The sequence below is a fragment of the Thrips palmi genome, unplaced genomic scaffold, assembly GCF_012932325.1.
Source record: "Thrips palmi isolate BJ-2018 unplaced genomic scaffold, TpBJ-2018v1 HiC_scaffold_19, whole genome shotgun sequence".
Classification (NCBI taxonomy): Eukaryota; Metazoa; Arthropoda; class Insecta; order Thysanoptera; family Thripidae; genus Thrips; species Thrips palmi.
The window spans coordinates 14579014-14597531 of NW_023144628.1; the positions used below are offsets into that span (position 1 = coordinate 14579014).

Here is an 18518-nt window from a genome sequence, read left to right on the forward strand (position 1 = left end):
TTCGATTTGTACGTTCTGCCCGACCATTTCATTCTAGATGATATTTTGGAACATTTTTCTACATAATTAAATTTTTTGTACAATATTTTGCTTGATCCGGCTCGATCACAGGATTTGAATGGTTGACCACTATCACACTTACATTTCTGGTGGTCCAAATAAGGTAACAACTTCTTCTCTCACTTAGCAATCACTTGCTCATTGAAGTTACTGTGTACAAATGGCGCGCTCAAAAAAACCCCTATGATGGACTTATGCAGTACGCAGCTATAAGCAGTGATATTGAAAACGTACTCATTTTCGGAAATAACGCTAATTTTTTAACGGCATCTGCGTTTAGCGGTCTTCCGTTTGTAAAAACGTCCAAACTGAGTGAGATAGCTTTCCGTATTAAAATTTATTTTTACAACTTTTCCTGCCGCGGGATCCCACCACGACCCCTTTCTTCGACTCAAGACTTTTAGATGCAAGTTGAGGACGTGTGGTATGAAGACGCCTCCGGGACGGATCGATGAAATGCACTCGTGTAAAAGGCGGAATTCCGGAATTGTCACGCCGACCAAAAAGACCCCAATGAGCATGTCGGCCTAGTTCATACATTTTAGGTATACTGAACACTTGGCTATCAATTTCTACAAACTCACGTTTTTTCCCTAAGCTCCCTAATAGGGAACTTTAGAGGCATTCAACCGATTGCCAATCCATGCTTATCTTGAAACTAATCCCAATCGCAATTCTGGTTATAAACAAAAGGACTAATTTGGATTGTAAATTATTGGATTAGGACAATAGAACACTGTTGGCTGAATTGAAGTTGCTTACATACTGCAAAAAGGGCAACAAAATTGTAGTCAAACAACAATTTATTTACACTCCCGAAGTGTGCTTGCTTTTTGCAAACGGAAGTACATTTAAGTTCCGACTACACTGGAGTTAAAACTGTATTTAAGAACTGCACGTGAGACTGCAATTTAATTGTACGTGTACTGCTGTTGAAAATGCCCTCTATACTACGTTTCGATCTACAGAGTTAAACTACATTTAAAATACTTTTAAAAATGGCGTTTTTTAACTGCAGTTTATGACTGTAGTCTGCACTCAGTCAAAAATGCACTCCCCTTTCCCCCCGGGCACTATCACACTTACATTTCTGGTGGTCCAAATAAGGTAACAACTTCTTCTCTCACTTAGCAATCACATTGTCACGTGCCCCGGTAACAAGGTGCCCCACCCTCCCTCAGGACGATCATTCACGCGCAGCTCAAACAATCAGGATCTTGGAAATACGATACTTCTCTCATTTCGGAGTCGCGAACTGTGTCAGTGCCCCATTCTCCTGAGCCTCCGTTGATAGACACACCTGTCCAAACAGCTACAGCACTAGGGGGCCGTTCAAAAATGACGTCACACTTTTAAGGGGGGGAGGGGTCAGAGAAAACGTGACCAAATGTGACATGGGGGAGAGGGGGTGAAGGCATTGTGACATCACACTTTAAAATAGTGTAAATTGCCAAAAATAATAGGAGTGAGCCACCAAAAAAAGAACTGAAATCAGCAATCTCCGCCTACTTCAGCTTTAAAATGTCACTGGCTTAGGTATTTTAGCTGCACTTTCCTCAGATTTTTCCGAACAAGTTAGCGTTAGACCAGATTCGACCGGATTTGCCAATATGCAATCAAATTGTAAGGAAATCCCGATTTAGGCACCTAATTATAACGATGTAGTCGCGTATCTATTCCCGTTGCCAAGAATAACGATTTGGACAATGTGACGTCACGGGGAGGGGAGGGGTGAGTCGAAATAGTGACCATTTGTGACTATAGGGGGGGAGGGGTCGAAAAATGAGCCTAAAAAGCGTGACGTCACATTTGAACGGCCCCTAGAAGGAAAGCCAACAGTGTTGGGCTACGTCATATCCTCAAGGACGCACACACTTGGCAGTTATCTAGCGGTAATCTACCGGCACCTCGCGTCTGCCTGGTTGTTGGAATCAGTTGCTCGGATGGCTCTGTCGCGGTCGGTTGCGTGATGCGGTGCGAATAATGATTGACACGTCCAGTTCCACAGTGCAGTGTAAATAATGGTTGACTCAGGGACGCTCAGGTCACGCCGCTGCCTGCTGGGTCTCGTTGCGCTGGCCGCCTTCATGTCTTGCATTATGTTGGTGCTCCTCTCCGGACCAGGTGGGCCCGCGCTGTGTGTCGTAAAACGGAGTATTCTGTTCGTAGGCAGTTGCTCCTTTCATCAGGAGGGCTCCTTGGACCTTATGGCGAATTTTCAAAATTGTTCGAATGGACTCTGCTCAACAGAAACGGATTCGTCTCAACGGAACCTGTCAACACACATCAATGTCATCGGCTAGGATGCGAAATACGGAAGTACCAGAGCTTGAAAAGGACTACTACTCGATGTATTTTGGGCCTACGGGAAAATTTTTTGAAGGCCACATACTTATCTCTTTTGCATCCAAGTCAATCAATGTGAAGCAAGATCACTTCGGGCAACTTAAAAAGTTCACTCTAAGTTCCCACGGGCCCACCCAGATAAAGTCGCTACCGCTGTTGAGACAAAAAAGAGACTTCGCTTTCGCCGTGCATTTTGGTTTGCTGTTTTGATTTCAAGAGCATGTGTCAGCTCATCTGTGCTCCGGCAGTATCAAATTGGCCAGCAGCATGGCGTTCAGCCACGCGTAGAATTTCACTACTTCAGGCTGGCTGCCGTCCTTCCACACTTCCTTGGCGAAAACGTCCTTTACTTGACTCTGAAAACAAATCGCAGAACGTAGCACACACGAACATTTGGGGTGCCTTTTTTCGTGGAAACGGCTTGAGACTATAACGATATGTACGGGATGCCACCTTAAATTTAAAATCCAATTTTTAATTAAGGTTTCCCATTGTAAAACTCCAAACATCGCTAAATAGTGTTAAGTTTGAGCACCGTGAGCCGCTCCCAGCTGGGCCATTCTCTTCTGCCGGGCAGGGCCTGTGCCCCGATATTTCCTGCAGCTCTTATCGCTGATGTAGGTTGTCTGTTTGTCTGCGTCAGTGCTCGCCACGCCGGTCCGCGCGCACGTCCGTGTAGACCTTATCAGTGCAATAGACAACACCCACCGCATGGTCCTATTCAAAAAAAATCTTATTTTACCTTCTCCTCGAGGAAGGATGTTAGCCACTCGTTCCTGTGAAACTTCAACTTAAATGTAAATGCAGGTAAATTTCTCAAACCTTGATTATTTAACACCGAAAAGACGGACGTAAATTAGTAAAGTGGCCTCTGTTGAATGCCGGAAAAGGCGGTGCAGAGGTTATGACCATTTCTTTGATCTCCAAGATAAAAAGTCGACCAAAAAAAAAAAAAAAAAAAACTCGACTGGATCGGGCGAACGGCGTCTCCTTCCGAAAACGACCAGAGCATCATTCTCAAAGAAAATGAGAGATAAGACATACAGTAAGGACTAGGCAAGGCATATATTCAGTGCTTAACCTAATCGTTGTTATAAAAAAAACAGAATGCGTGCTAAACTTGTGCCTATTCACCGAAGTGAACTACACTGTTCGGGATTATTTTGTGAAATTACGATTAATTGTCTGTTAAGGGGAGGTTCTGGTGAAAATCTTGCCATTTTCCAAATGGATCCTACAGTCATAATTTGTTCGGAATATAAAATTTTTCATTGGGGAGACTAAAATTTGACTTTTGAAGGCACATGCCAGGCTGTTAACCCAGTCGAAGAGTCTTTTTGAGCCTATTTTGGCTGTATCTTAAAAAATCTCCTTGCGCATACTATTTTGTCGTAAAAGGTTAACCTTGAAATTTTTCACTTTTTCGATTCATTTTCAAAAGATTCCGGCATGCAGAGCTCAAAACTTCCATTATATTATTAGTTATTAGCTTTTAAAGCTGAAAAGTCCCTAAAATTTGTCTATTTTGTACATTTTTGATCAATTTTAGTGAAATGCTTGGTTAGAAAGCTTGCGAATAAAAATGCAATTGACATTTTGAGATGTGCATGCCGGCATTTTTAAAAAATGAATAGAAGAACTGAAAAATGTCTAAGCCAACCTTTTACGACAAAATAGTATGCGCAAGAAGATTTTTAAAGTTATAGCCTAAATGGGAGAAAAAGGCTCTGCGACTGGGTTCAGGGCATAGAATGTGCCTCCCCAATGAAAATTTTTAATAAATACTTGATAAGACATCAAATTTTTAACAAATTTTCACAGTGGGACCTATTTAGGAGAAAATAGCATTTTCACCAGAACCTCCCCTTAAATTTGTACCACGAACTGCTCGTAAATTTAAAAAACGATCTGATCATCCACCTTTTTTCGTCAATTTACAAAAATATTCTTAAACTTACAAACTTTTTCCTCAAATTTTGGTCGTTTCAGGCATTTTTTCTTCCTATATAGTAAGGAAACAACGGACGAAAACGCACTTTTTCAGACTTGCTTTTACAATCATACTTGTAAATTAACGATTTCACCTGTAAATTTTAGAAGCAGTTTGTAAAATGATGAACAGATTGTCAATTTACAATTTTCTTTGTAAAAAAAACAGTGCAGTTCGTGGTACAAATTTAACAGGCAACTATTCTTAAAAATAAAGCTTCATTTGTAAGAAAACAAGTTTACGCGTTATAAAACGAGAATAGTCGTAAGATAACGATTTTATCAGTAAAACTACGATCTCTCGTCAGTAACAATAAGATTTCATCGTAAAATTACGAATTTATTCCTAAATTTATGAGTTAAGTTTGTCGAAAATATTACAAGTGTTCATGTCATGAATCTTGTAGTTAATTTACGAATTATTATTTGTAAAATTACAACACTAATTGTTGGGATTACTGTTGTAAAATAACGACTTCTCTTAACAGTGTACGCCTGGATCAATAGTTTTTTTATCCTACCAGCGTTGAATGCGACCCTCAAAGAATATGAATGAAACAAGTCAAGGTGTTGCCTCCAATATCTTTGTTTTAAACTTAATTGTTATTGTTCCTGTATTTGCAATATCCTAGACCTGAGCTCGGGGCAGGGGCTAATGCGGCGGGTAGCTGAACTGCAGTTACGCTCTGAACACTTGGACGCGCTGTACCGGCCCAGCATCGCCAAGATTGAACACCTGTCACAACGCCTCGACCAACTCGTGTCTGCCGACAACAAACCGTCCTGGATCGGCTTCGAGGTGATTGGCTTGGTTCACTCTACAAAAAATGTCCTGTCAACGCCGTTAATTTATTACCAATGTTTGCTGTTATGCAATTCACGGCGTTCACTGTGATCTCGGTTAGGGGCCGTTCAAAAATGACGTCACACTTTTAAGGGGGGGAGGGGTCAGAGAAATCGTGACCAAATGTGACATGGGGGAGAGGGGGATGAAGGCATTGTGACATCACACTTTAAAGTAGTGTAAAATTGCCAAATATAATAGGAGTGAGCCACCAAAAAATGAACTGAAATCAGCAATCTCCGCCTACTTCAGCTTAAACTGTCACTGGCTTAGGTATTTTAGCTGCACTTTCCTCAGATTTTTCCGAACAAGTTAGCGTTAGACCAGATTCGACCGGATTTGCCAATATGCAATCAAATTGTAAGGAAATCCCGATTTAGGCACCTAATTATAACGATGTAGTCGCGTATCTATTCCCGTTGCCAAGAATAACGATTTGGACAATGTGACGTCACGGGGAGGGGAGGGGTGAGTCGAAATAGTGACCATTTGTGACTATAGGGGGGGAGGGGTCGAAAAATGAGCCTAAAAAGCGTGACGTCACATTTGAACGCCCCCTAAACGCCGTGAATTGGAGCCTGATTTGCAGTCCTTCGGTGCTCCGAGGGGTGAATCACTCAGCGTTCTGGTGTACACATGAGTACAGGAGTACGCGTGAGTACACCTTGCTTTACTCCTAAATTTCACAATTTTAAATTTTTTAAGGCTTTATTTAGCGTTTTAAACGGCACTCAACGTTAAATCGGTCGTAAAACTAGGGCATTTCGTCCTTTTTAAACTTGTGAGTACACTGAGTACGGGCAAATTTGTACACATGAGTACACTAGTGATTCACCCCTCGCGGTGCTCAGCGGCGTCAAACTCACAGTGTTTACTGGGGACCAGATCACAGTGAACACCACGAACATGATCACAGTGAATCCCGTGAGCAGTTCACAGTAAACGCTGTGAATTGACCTACAGTGAAAACTGGTAATAAATTAACGGTATTTACAGGACATTTTTGGAAGAGTGTTATCGTCAATATAACTTTGGAGAAAGCTAAGCGCCTCAAATTGTGCTGGATGTTCTGGTGCTTCTGAGAAGATCCAACCCGGAAGTCACGAGGTGATCGAAGTACTCATACTGAAAAATTGAGCGTGTACTCAGGTGCACATTTAAGTACCCTATGTGTGTTCTCAGAAAACACACGTTTTCAGTGCAACAGAGCATCGCACGGCCATGGCAGATGGTGGTTTTGGGTGCCAATCTCTACACTAGTGAGGGATCTGAAAAGGTAGTGACGAATGACCGACTAGACTGAGATCGGCGTACTCCCCACCACGCACTGAAAGCCAGTGGTAAGTTTGCTTGCCACAAATTTGGCAAGCCATTTTGAATGCCAAAATTTGGCAAGCTTTGGTCGGAAATCTTCGCAAGCTTGCCAAATTTTGGCAAGCTGGGTGCACTCTCATTCCAGGAACGTGACATCACGTTGAAACGAACGTGACAAACTGTCACGTTCGTTTGAGCATTGTGTCACATTCGTTTGGGTGTGAATTGGCCGAAAATCAGCTCGTTCACATTCAAACGAACGTGACACAATGCTCAAACGAACGTGACACTTTGTCACGTTCGTTTCAACGTGATGTCACGTTCCTGGAATGAGAGTGTGGTATTTAAGGGCCAAACTTGCCAATTTTTGGCATTCAAAACGGCTTGCCAAATTTGTGGTAAGCGAACTTACCACCGGCTTTGCAGTGACTCCGGCCAAGGGCGCTGAAAGTACTTCATGAATCACTCTCACTCCAGGAGCGTGACACACACTGTAGAAAAAATCCACGGAAAAAGGTACAAGGCAGAGTCTGGTAGACAATTTTCCTGGTACCACCGTACCTCAGCCAGTACGGCTTTTGTGGTACTGAGTACGGTTTTTCATAACATGGGCTATTATGGGAAGCACGGTTTTTGGTACAGTCGTTCTGTGCGTGAGGTACGGTCCAGCCGTACCTTTTTCCTTGTAATGTACGGCTTTTTCAACAGCGTAACGTTCGGATGTGAATCAGCCACAAATTGGCTTATTCACTTTAAATCGAGCGAGACGATGCACTGAGAAAACCTTAGAAACTATTTTAAGCCTTACTAAGAAAAGCAGCTTGTTACAACAAAGTATTTTGAGCATACGTAAAGCATACAAAGCAAATACTTCGCAACTTAAAAACAATTTCTTCGTATAACAAAGTATGTACTTTGAACCTTACATTAGTTTGTATTGTGTATGCTCAAAATAATTCGTAAGGTTGAGCGTGTGTTGAAAGGAGCATGACACATTGTCACGTTCTGTTCAACGTGCACTCTCATTCCAGGAACGTGACAAAATGTCACGCTCGTTTAAGTATTGGTGTCATTCGTTTGGATGTGAATCGGCCAAAATTTCTCTTGTTCACATTCAAACGAACGTGACTTAACGCTCAAACGAAAGTGACATTTTGTCACGTTCGTTTCAACGTGATGTCACGTTCGTTTCAACGTGATGTCACGTTCGTTTCAACGTGATGTCACGTTCCTGGAATGAGAGTGTGCTGTCACGCTCCTGGAACGAGAGTGGAGTTTCACCAGTGTCCGCCGTTTGCGCAGGCTCAGCATGCGGTGCAAAATGTGAGCGCGAGGAACTCCACCACCACCATTCCGGCGCTGCAGCTGCCCAGCGCGGCGGACTTCCTGCCGCACCTGTCGGACGGCGCCGCGCTGAGGCCCGCCTTCTGCATGTGCGGCGCGCGGCGCAGCGGCGTGTCCATGGTGCTGGGCGTGCCGACGGTGCGCCGAGCGGTGCAGGACTACCTGCTGGGCACACTGGACAGCCTGGTCAGCTCCATGACCCCCGAGGAGAGCAGGGACGCCCTCATCGTGGTGTTCGTCGCAGAGGTACGTGCAGCACACTGGTAAAACTAAAGCGTAGTATTACCCACTGTTTTCAAGCGTAATCAGTTTACGCTTGAAATCAAGCGTAACAGGCACATCCGCCAAGATTTTCCCTATCTAAATGTATGGGGTAATTTCTAGCCTATGCTTGATTTCAAGCGTAATGTCTTCAAGCGTAACTTTACGCTTGACTCAAGCATAGAGTTACGCTTCAGTTTTACCAGTGCAGTCGGCGGCCAGGCGCGGATCCAGGATTCTTGCAAGGAGGGGGTACGCTGTGAAACCAAGTATGGAGACCCGCCGACTTCGTGTTGCGGAATATTTCTCCAACCTGAGTTTGCTGTCTCCACACTTCAAGTGTGGAGTAGCTAGCAGAGCCCCTATCCCAGCGTGGTGCATTAATGCAGAACTCAACGCTTGAAGTGTGCAAAGTCTGCACTTTGAAATGTGGGGGCTGAAAATTCCCTTACTCCGCATTTTAAGTATGGAGTTCACACACTTGGTTTCACAGCGGTCGCTCCTTTTTGCTTACTTTGTGTAAAGTGGTGAATTTTGCCAACATTTCAGGCGGGGGCAACATTTGAGGAGGGGGCAATTACGCCCGTTGTACCACCTCCCCTGGATCCGCGCCTGCCGGCAGCCTGGTTCGTGAACCGCTGATCGTGGGAAACACAACCAACGGGTCGACAAATATGTTGGATCATTGAGTGACTAGGTAATTTTCGATGCGCATGGTTTCTTTTGTAAGCATTGTTGCGCATTTTTGGTTATGCTGAGTGCACTGTCCTTCGAAGTGTGGTACAGCCTACAGATAATGTGTGGTAGGCGCAAAACTGTGGTTACCTAAATTTACCACGCGTGGAAATGCGGTCAGTACCCCTAAAAGCCAGTGGTCAACAAAGCACCACATGAAATGGTGAACACCACAGCAAATATGTGGTCAGTCCTCCATACCTCATAAAAGGGTGGTCTCACTGTTATTCTACTTGCGATACAGACCGCACTTTCTGCGCGATACAAATTTCATCGCACTTTTCTGTGATGCTCATTGCAAAACGGTGTGATGAGCTACAATATCGCAGAATTTTGCAATGATCATTGCAAAAAACTGTACTGATTTCAGATTTTGTGTTGTCATCATCGCAGTTTTTTGCAATAGTTCCCATTTTCATTGCAGAATTTTGTGCGATACGGAAGTCATTGCATCTCAGGAGCAATGATTCGTGGGAATCACATTTTGGATATCATCGCACGTTTTTGTGTTGAAAGTATCGCAACTTGGATAACAGTGCTTGACCACGCAATACATGAGGTAACGGCTAAATTATAGGCTTGTATACCACTTATTTGACGGGGTGTACTTCTTACCACATTTGTACGTGTGGTAGAATGCGGTAACCACACTTTTGGTCTCACCACAGCCAGATGTGGTAATTTCACCACACTTTCGATTTCAGTGTGGAAACGCAGTGACGCCCTTAAACCTTCCTGACATAAGCCAATCCAGACTTTGGAACCAACGTTTTTAACAAGATTCGCCCGGAATTATTCAGCTTTAAATTATTTATGACCATCATGTCACTCTCGCCACCAAAGATGCGCCGTTACAAATTTTTGTTGCAAAACTCAAGAACCTTACTAACGAGATCTGTAGAGTCTGCGTAGCTTGTTCAAACTGTCTCTTTGATAGTCCATATCTTCAAAACGAGTGCGATGCTGTTTGAAGATTCGATACGAAAACTTACCACAGCTCACCCCATAATCAGAGTGTGTCCCTAAAAATCTTTGTGTTTTTAGTGATATGTTCGCTGGGTCATTACACGGAAACATTAAGATGTCACTTAATGACAATATCAAGGCCAATATTCCTTATGAGGTTTTCATATGTATATCAGATGACATAGTTGTCACGCCCATGCAATAAGTATAGGAAGCTTTGATGAAAGTGTCATCACAATGTGATAACAGTTCCATCATTTGCATGTGATGAATATGTTTTCTCCGATTTTGTCTTAAAGTGACAACAAATTTTCACATGTTCCCTGCAGTGTACCTGACAGCATCGCGTTATCCTCACACTGTTAGAAATTAGCTCCGAAATTTTATGGAGAAAAACCCACTCTGAGAAAAAATGACGGTAAATCCTGGATAATTTTTTTGCCAAACTTTACCGTACTTCAAAAACCAGTATCCACCGTACAGTCTACAGTATTTTCCGTACTTGTTTTACAAAATATTCCGTAGTTTTTTAACAGTAGTTACCGTTCTTTCGTACAGTGCATGCCGTAGGAAGGACCAGATCTGGTCCGAACAAAGGCCGCTCCCAAGAATTGTCCACATCAGGATCTTGAAAAAAGGGGGTCGACCAACTGAAAAATTTTATTGCACCTTTCGATAGGTCTTGTCAAGACCTTTTCAACGAGTGGTCGGAAGGGGGGTCCAGGAGTCCGCCTTCAGCAGTTATGTACATTAGAATCTTGAAAAATAAGGGTCGACCGACTGAAATAAATTATAGCAGTTTTTGATAGGTATTAAAAGTGCGGGATGGCCGGGTTAAAAAGTACGGGATTCCTTGTAAAAGAAGTATGGTGTTGCCTGTAAAAAAAGTACGGTATTGCCTGTAAAAAAACGACGGTTTTTCCTGTTAAAAAAAGTACGGTGAAGTCTGGAGTAATCAGTACAGGATTTACCGTGATCTTTTCTCGCAGTGCCCTATAATCACGTTCATTCTCCATTCATTTTCCATTTTTTTCGGAGAGATTTTCTCAGGGCTTATACAGATGTTCTTCGGAGCATTTCTTGGGTCCAGCCAGATAGGAGGTAAAATGCAAGTCTTTTCTCAGATATATTAAAGAGGACTTCGCTGAAGCATTTTTTTGGTCTGAAATGGTCAAAGAAGGGACAACCTCATTCGAGCTCATTTGACTTATATCCTGTAGCTTTCCCTTAATATTATGAAAACTGAGCTCAAGAAGTAGGGGTTCACCCTTCCCTCAACTTTTAACTGGTTGCAAACCTTTTTTCGTGTTTTTGTGATAGTGCAGCATGCATTTTTGTTCAAAATTCCGAAATTTTTCGGAGAAAGCCCAGAATTTGCATTTATGGAGAGCTCCATGCAGAAGTTTCGGAAAAACTCTATGATTTTTCCATTTATTTTCGGAATTTTCTGACAGTGCATGCTGTCACTGCAAATCCATTGGCAAGTTCGCTCCAAGTAAGCGAAATGCCAAAATTTGGCTTACGAGGTCAGCACGCCGAATTTCGGCATGCTAAGAGTTGCAAGGAAACATGCCTGAAGATTGGCAGTGCCTGATAGCTCGTGGCGCTAAGCTTTTCGGCGTGTTTTCCTCCAGACCGACGTGGAGTACGTTATGCAGTTGGCGGGCGAGATCCGAGACCGGTTCGGCGACGAGGTTCAGTCCGGCCTCATCGAGCTCATCTCTCCGCCGGCCTCGTTCTACCCAGACCCCAGCAGCCTGCGCCTCACGCTGGGTGACTCGGTGATTATTACACTTATTTTTATTTTATTTTTACATCGAGTATTTAATAAACTTTTTACATGTGAAGGTGGAGAGGGTGCGGTGGCGCTCCAAGCAGAACCTCGACTTTGCGTTCCTCATGATGTACGCTCACCCGAGAGGCACGCTCTACGTGCAGCTGGAGGACGACATCGTGACCAAGAGGGGCTTCATGTCGACCATGAAGAATTTTGCGCTGGAGAAGACTGCGCAGCGCGCACCTTGGTTCGTTCTCGAGTTTTGTCAGTTGGGTTTCATTGGTGAGATTTGCCTTTCTTCCACGACCTATTTGTCTTTTCTGTGCACACTAAACGTTATGCGCAGTCTTGTGCGAGACGTCCAAGGTTAACAAGCAGATGAACTTTTGTACGAGTTTCACACGAAACGCTGCAAATTTTCCTTGATTGTCAAACAAAGTTACGTACAGTTTCGTGCACTCTCAGCACATGACTTTTTGCTCAATAATACGTATACACTGTAAAAAAAATTCTGAAATTTCAGTACAATTTGTTCAGATTTGAGTTAATGGGAATTAAAAATTCTTTTAATTTTTTAACGGGAAACCTGAAATTTTAGATACCCGGTTAGTCAAATTTTAAGCAAAAGGTCTAAATTTGAAAAGTTTTCAGACTTGTCATCTGAAACTGTTTTCATAAATTTTGGTATGAAAATTTTGACAGTTGTTACTAACAAGTCAGCGTAAGGCGTTGTATCAATTTATCGGAAATAATAATGGTACAGGCTTCACGCGATTTGCTGGTAAGGTAGAAACCGAAGATTGTCCGAACTTGCACTCGGGTAGCCGAAAGGAGCTTATCTTCCGAGAGAGTTCACGCGGCACGGCTTCCCCCGCCGCCAGGCAGCGCCCGTAGCGCTGTGGTACCGAAACTTCTCGTAACCAAAAAGGGTCCCCGGGTTCGAACCCGGGCCGAAGCGAACAAGTGTAAATGGAAAGAAGGACCGTCACACGTTGGTGGGGTTCAAATTGTTCTCTTTTTGATTTCTTTTTCTTTGTTTATAGACACTTTTATTTAATATTTCGTGCATCTAAAATGTTGTTCAGACAAGTAGCTAAATTTGGAATTTCAACGAAGGGCTGAAAATTACTTGAAATTTTAACCATAGTCGTTTAAAAATTCAGACTAAAAAAATTTTTCATAATACGGGACTTTTGACAATTACGCACAGTACATTTAGTATTAATTAAATAGTGAATCGCAAATTTGTTCTTGTGAGTAATTTTTGAAAGGAATTAACTTTGTCATACTTAAACAATATCAAGTATTATCCTTGCTTTAACGAACACGTCGGCAGGGGGGCATGAGATAAGTCCCTAAAGTGCTGAGAGTGCACAAAATGTTTATCTACACCAAAAAAAAAAAACTATCGTCTTTCACAAATCTGTTCAAAAACATTTAGTGTGCAGACCTGAGTACATTGGCTCAGAAACGTTTATATTTCAGGGAAAATGTTCAAGTCAGTGGACCTGCCGTTTTTGGTTCAGTTTTTCCTCATGTTCTACAACGATAAACCTGTAGACTGGCTGTTGGATCATTTTATTTTCACCAAAGTCTGCACCCCAGAAAATAATCCTGTAGGTATATGGCTTCTCATTTCTGAAATGAAACCACCTAAATACTTTCTAAAATCCTTGACCTTTCGAACGCACCTTAACGAAGGTCGCTGATGTACACCAAAATATTTTAAGTAGTGCACGTCCTGAGAGCTTTAAGACTGTGTATTTTGCCCGCAGCGGTGTCAGAAAGCTAAGAAAGAACTTTGGATACAATACAAACCTTCACTTTTTCAACATATGGGCAAACACTCTTCCCTGCGTGGTAAGATCCAAAATCTCAAGGTTAGTTTTCAGTGTTCGAATTTCCATGTGTTAGGGCTGCGGTAAGCTTGCTTGGTAAAGGCTACACTGCTTACTGAAATGTTTTTGATCACCAGGACACTCAGTTTGGGAAGCTGCCACTTTTCTTTCCACACGATAATCCCCCTGCCGACGTGGAGTCTGACATCGCGCCCTATCAGCAACACACACTTCTTGAAGCATACATGGGACGGTCTTACTTCTGGGGACTTTCGCCCCAGCCAGGGAACACACTGACGTTCCGCTTCAAGACACCTGTCTTCATTAAAAGGTATGACTCGGCTCTCATTTGCACCACGTAGCCGTAGTATCTTGCTACATCGTTTTAGGTTTGCCTCAGTTAAACATATAGGTGGTATCAAAAGCTTTGCAGGTTTCGAATAAACGAGGTAACTTTTCTCACTGTGTAAATTTTTACGTAGCATTTGACTTTTGTATCACAAAATTCTGCAATGATCATCGCCCATTTCTGCAATAAAACTCAGAATTATCGCAAAAAAAAATGCGATGATGACAACCAAATCTGCAACCATTACATCTTTTTGCAATAATCATTCCAAATTCTGCGATACAGCAACCTGTCGCATTTGCAATGATAATCACAGAAAAGTGCGGTCTGTATCGCAATTCTAATAGTATTCGCGCCCGCTGCCACTGAGGGTCGCAGGACCACACGAGGGGATGTCGCGGGTCTGGCGCGGGTGTTTCGAGTCTCGCGGGGGTGCGACGGCTGGACCTTGTAGATGTCGTGGAAGTGGTAGCCGCGAGTCGCAAGCGTTCTGTAGAAGATGATTTCTTTCGGGATGCCCTATCTACTTACAAACTATTGACTTGAGAAAAGTCACTCTGTATTCCCAAAGAACACGAAACGCTCACAGTGACGTCATTTTGATGTCAATATGACAAATAGTAGTCAAAATTTCGACCAAAAAAAAGCATCATTTTGACGTCCTTAGACTGTTTGGTGTTTTTTGGGTTATGAGAAAAAGTTAGTTATTATTTTATTTTCAGAGCAACTTTAACAAAAAATTGAATGTTTAGTTTAAGTTATTTCAGTTCTCTCCAAGCGTTTACAAGTCATATGTGTTCAAAGTGTACACTGAGAATGAAAAAGTCATGATCAATACCCAATTTTGGGCGAGGTTTACTTTCTCACCCAAAATTAGGCGAGGAAGCTTTCCTCACCCAAATTTGGGCGAGGAAAATTTCCTCACCCAAATTTGGGCGAGGAAAATTTCCTCACCCAAATTTGGGTAATAAAGAATTCCTCACCCAAAATTTTAGTCATGATCATGACTCTTTCATTCTCAGTGTAAATAAATGTCCAATTTGCGTGGCCTGTTGGAGTGCCATGGGTGAGCGATTCTCACGTTTCGGGGTAGTTTTGGCGTCTCTGATTTGCCGAAAGTGAGAAATATCCAATTAAGTTTTTCTGATTATTGGGGTCCTGGATGATACTAGAGTTATGGCAATGGTATTTATAGTAAAGACCTTGTACTATCTTCCTAAAAACATGAGCCATAAGGTATTCCCATACGTTTTAGTGGGTGTTTTGATCACGGAAATTACGTTATCACGGAAGTTACAAAGTGTGAAAATCGGCTTTAACGGCTGACTCGGGCTTGCTGTGGCTTAAAAGTCGTTCCAGGGTCAAATGATACTCTAAGCCCGACATTTCAGCGGAAAACTTTTTCACCTAGTGCTGCTGCAACATTGGGTAAAGGGTGCCACGGAAGTTACAGGTAATTGTTGATACACGCCATTTTATAATGCTCTAGCCCGCTTTGAGACCGTGTACAGCATCTTAGATTTCCGCGACCCATGCAATTATATCCCAGGGACTCCACTTTGATGGCTTGTGTCATGGAAAGTTAAAAGTTTGGCTTGGGGAGAAGTCCAGAGCTGCCTTTTCGAAATTTGTGTAGTTAAATTGAATATACGGAGGACATTTTTCGTTGCAGCATAAGTACCTTTGAAAGAAGTCTGGCCTATTGGTCTTCGGTTGAAATTAGCTCGAGACATGCCAAGCTTCGAATCCCCATCGACAGTGGGCAGCATTTTCGAACCACACCGCCACACTGGGGGCGGAAATATGAGTATGTTCTCTTTGGACAATCACGGAAGTTACATTTGGGGTATTCCAAACGCTACGTAGACCAATCCAACGAACGAGAACTTTTCGAAATGTGTGCGTTTAGTGGGCAATGGCCCTCCCTAACATCAGAAACAAACCCCCATGTCGATATCTGCGCTCGTTTGGGCACAGGAGTCAGAAGAAACGAAACTACCCCGAAACGTGAGAATCGCTCGGGTCTCAAAAGCAAAGAAAATTTTTGAGCGCACATTTAATTTTGTTCAGAACAACCATTGCTAATAAACAGAGTTTGCTTTTCTCTTTCTTTGAAGGTTTTTGTTCAGAAGTGGCAATGCTGAGCATCCATCAGACAAATTGTTGAATACTTCAGTAGAAGTTAAGCCACAGGAGAATCGTTTGGATCAAGGGCTTGACCTAAATGGGACTCCTGATGGGTTCCTAGTTATTGGTAAGTAATCTAGCTTTATAACACGTTCAATTAAGATTCGGAGTTGTACCGCCATGTACTTCTACTTGTTCAGGTCAATGTAATGGCAATGGAGTATGTGAAGGCGATGCTGCTAGTACACTTGGAGCCATCTCTGTATTACGCCTTCATATTCATTCCAAAATTTTGAAGTCCGTGGTTCTTAGCGAGGTAAGTCTGCACGAGTTATGTCATCCCGTGGTACTATTGGATATCATCAGCATTGCACGAGCATTTGCCTGCACTCTAAATTACTACGTAGATCTTTCGTTCATAGCTATGTACAAAATTGAGCGTTTATAAAATTGCACCTGATTTATGAACAAATTAGTACATAACTGGCATATGCACAAATATGGCAATAGTAATGGACAAAAAGTCTATAGTCGTTCAGCCTGCATACTGGATTGAGTTAAAATCCTATTTTATCATATGTTAACAGTGTTCCGGCTTACCAATTATATTGCAATTTTCCAGATTCTTATTGAGGCCAACAACGGCAGATGACGTTTTCATGCACCAGCACCGCCGGCTTAAGGTGTTCCCACACTCTGACTGAATTAGATGTGCTTTACGTCACCAAAGGGGCTAAATCGCCGATTTAGTGGTGAAGTAAAGTGTGACGATGCGTGCTATGTACTCCTCATCTCTCAAGGGACAATTAAGAAGTAGTTCAGTACAGACGCAGTTTAAAAGTGTTTATTATTCTTCTTAAAGACAGTGTGCTTGTACAAGAAAGTGCTTGTTTGCACTCTTAAAACCTTACGAAGTATTTTGAGCATACGTATAACAAACTGAAATACTTTGTTATACGAAGAAATAGTTCGTAAATTACGAAGTATTTTCTTTGTAAGCTTACGTATGCTCAAAATACTTTATTATACAAACTACTTTTCTTTGTAAGGCCCAAAATAGTTTGTAAGGTTTTCTCAGTGATGAACGTAAAACATACATCAACTGACTGGCCATTTGGAAACAGACATTTAACAGAGGTCGTCGTTTTGCGCTAAAAGAAAAGTGCGTGTGTGTGAATGTGGTGGAGGGGGCTGAGGACATGTACAGTAGTTTAGACACCTTTATTTCTCCCAGTGGCCGTGCCGGCTCCAATGTCCTGACTGCACTGTTGGCGCAATTTCTATAGGCGAAGCCGTCTTCGGAGCTCCCAATACTCAATGTCCTCGGGATTGTGAAAGGCCGGTTTGTCATCGCGTTTCTTGAATGAAGATGCACTACGTCGTGATGCAGGTCGGCAACTGTGAAAACACACTGACAAGTTAGCCATTCCCTTGTTTATAAATAGACTTCTCTGTCTGTATTTACCAAAGAAAAAAATATTGAGGTGTTTTAAAATATTGTGGAGAGGCGTTAAGGGGAGGTTCTGGTGAAAATGCTATTTTCTCCTAAATAGGTCCCACTGTGAAAATTTGTTAAAAATTTGATGTCTTATCAAGTATTTATTAAGATTTTTCATTGGGGAGGCACATTCTATGCCCTGAATCCAGTCGCAGAGCCTTTTTCTCCCATTTAGGCTATAACTTTAAAAATCTTCTTGCGCATACTATTTTGTCGTAAAAGGTTGGCTTAGACATTTTTCACTTCTTCGATTCATTTTTTAAAAATGCCGGCATGCCCATCTCAAAATGTCAATTGCATTTTTATTCGCAAGCTTTCTAACCAAGCATTTCACTACAATTGATCAAAAATGTACAAAATAGACAAATTTTAGGGACTTTTCAGCTTAAAAAGCTAATAATTAAAAATATAATGGAAGTTTCCAGCTATGCATGCCGGAATCTTTTGAAAATGAGTCGAAGAAGTGAAAAATGTCAAGGTCAACCTTTTACGACAAAATAGTATGCGCAAGAAGATTTTTGAAGATACAGCCAAAATAGGCTCAAAAAGACTCTTCGACTGGGTTTACAGCCTGGCATGTGCCGTCAAAAGTGAAATTTTAGTCTCCCCAATGAAAAATTTTTTATTCCGAACAAATCATGACTGAAGGATCCATTTGGAAAATGGCAAGATTTTCACCAGAACCTCCCCTTAACGTAACCTTAAGTTGACATTTTGTTTTTATCTGGATTATGAACGGTGGGCTTTTAACAACTCTTGTGGCGCTTTTGGCACTTTTCGTTGTAATTGTGCCGTTGTACCCACCAGCTTAAGGACCGCGCAATCAGTATCTCTAGCAGAAAGGTGATGCTAGCTGCACACAGACCAATGCCCAGGAGAATCAGGAACGGGATGAGCTGCCGCATTCGCATGACCGGATCCTGGGAATGCGCCACGTCCAGGACCTGCAGACAATGCACGCAGTGTGTTCACATCCGTTTCGAAACCAGGAGAGTAGCCAATGTCGAGGGGTCCTATTCAATAGATCTTATCTGCGCGTTCCCCCCAAGACAATCTTATTTTAAACGCAG

At 42.4% G+C, this 18518-nt stretch overlaps 2 protein-coding genes across 3 annotated transcripts in view; one reads left to right on the forward strand and one right to left on the reverse strand.

Annotated features, from left to right (window-relative positions):
• Nucleotides 1–1999: 1999 nt before the first annotated feature.
• LOC117645899 (alpha-1,3-mannosyl-glycoprotein 4-beta-N-acetylglucosaminyltransferase B-like) lies at nt 2000–16776 on the forward strand. 2 transcript variants are annotated; one of them, XM_034386448.1, is made up of 12 exons: nt 2068–2184; nt 3050–3451; nt 5028–5194; nt 7856–8143; nt 11494–11640; nt 11708–11918; nt 13122–13252; nt 13412–13516; nt 13612–13805; nt 15941–16077; nt 16151–16266; nt 16573–16776. In XM_034386448.1, exons 2-12 carry the CDS (start codon nt 3433–3435, stop codon nt 16600–16602), a joined length of 1545 nt encoding a protein of 514 aa, XP_034242339.1. In that variant the 5' UTR covers nt 2068–2184; nt 3050–3432; the 3' UTR covers nt 16603–16776. The 2 variants fall into 2 exon arrangements, with proteins under 2 accessions (XP_034242338.1, XP_034242339.1); XM_034386447.1 differs by lacking the exon at nt 3050–3451 and having other exon boundaries at nt 2000–2184.
• A 380-nt stretch (nt 16777–17156) lies between these two features.
• The window catches only part of LOC117646583, a 34389-nt gene continuing 33027 nt past the window's right edge, over nt 17157–18518 (reverse strand). Inside the window, exons 11-12 of the mRNA XM_034387625.1 lie at nt 18253–18392; nt 17157–17348 (exon numbers count right to left, since the gene is read on the reverse strand). Of these exons, the coding sequence (XP_034243516.1) occupies nt 17231–17348; nt 18253–18392 (258 nt within the window). The 3' untranslated portion in view covers nt 17157–17230. The remainder of the gene's footprint in view (nt 17349–18252; nt 18393–18518) is intronic.

What these genes read in the sequence shown, in the direction of transcription:
- LOC117645899 (XM_034386447.1), top strand. Translation starts at nt 2,082, where the DNA reads ATGGTTGACTCAGGGACGCTCAGGTCACGCCGCTGCCTGCTGGGTCTC. An exon ending in TCGTGGTGTTCGTCGCAGAG is followed by an intron (nt 8,144 to 11,493) that starts GTACGTGCAGCA and finishes GTTTTCCTCCAG; the next exon opens with ACCGACGTGGAGTACGTTAT. An exon ending in ACACCTGTCTTCATTAAAAG is followed by an intron (nt 13,806 to 15,940) that starts GTATGACTCGGC and finishes CTTTCTTTGAAG; the next exon opens with GTTTTTGTTCAGAAGTGGCA.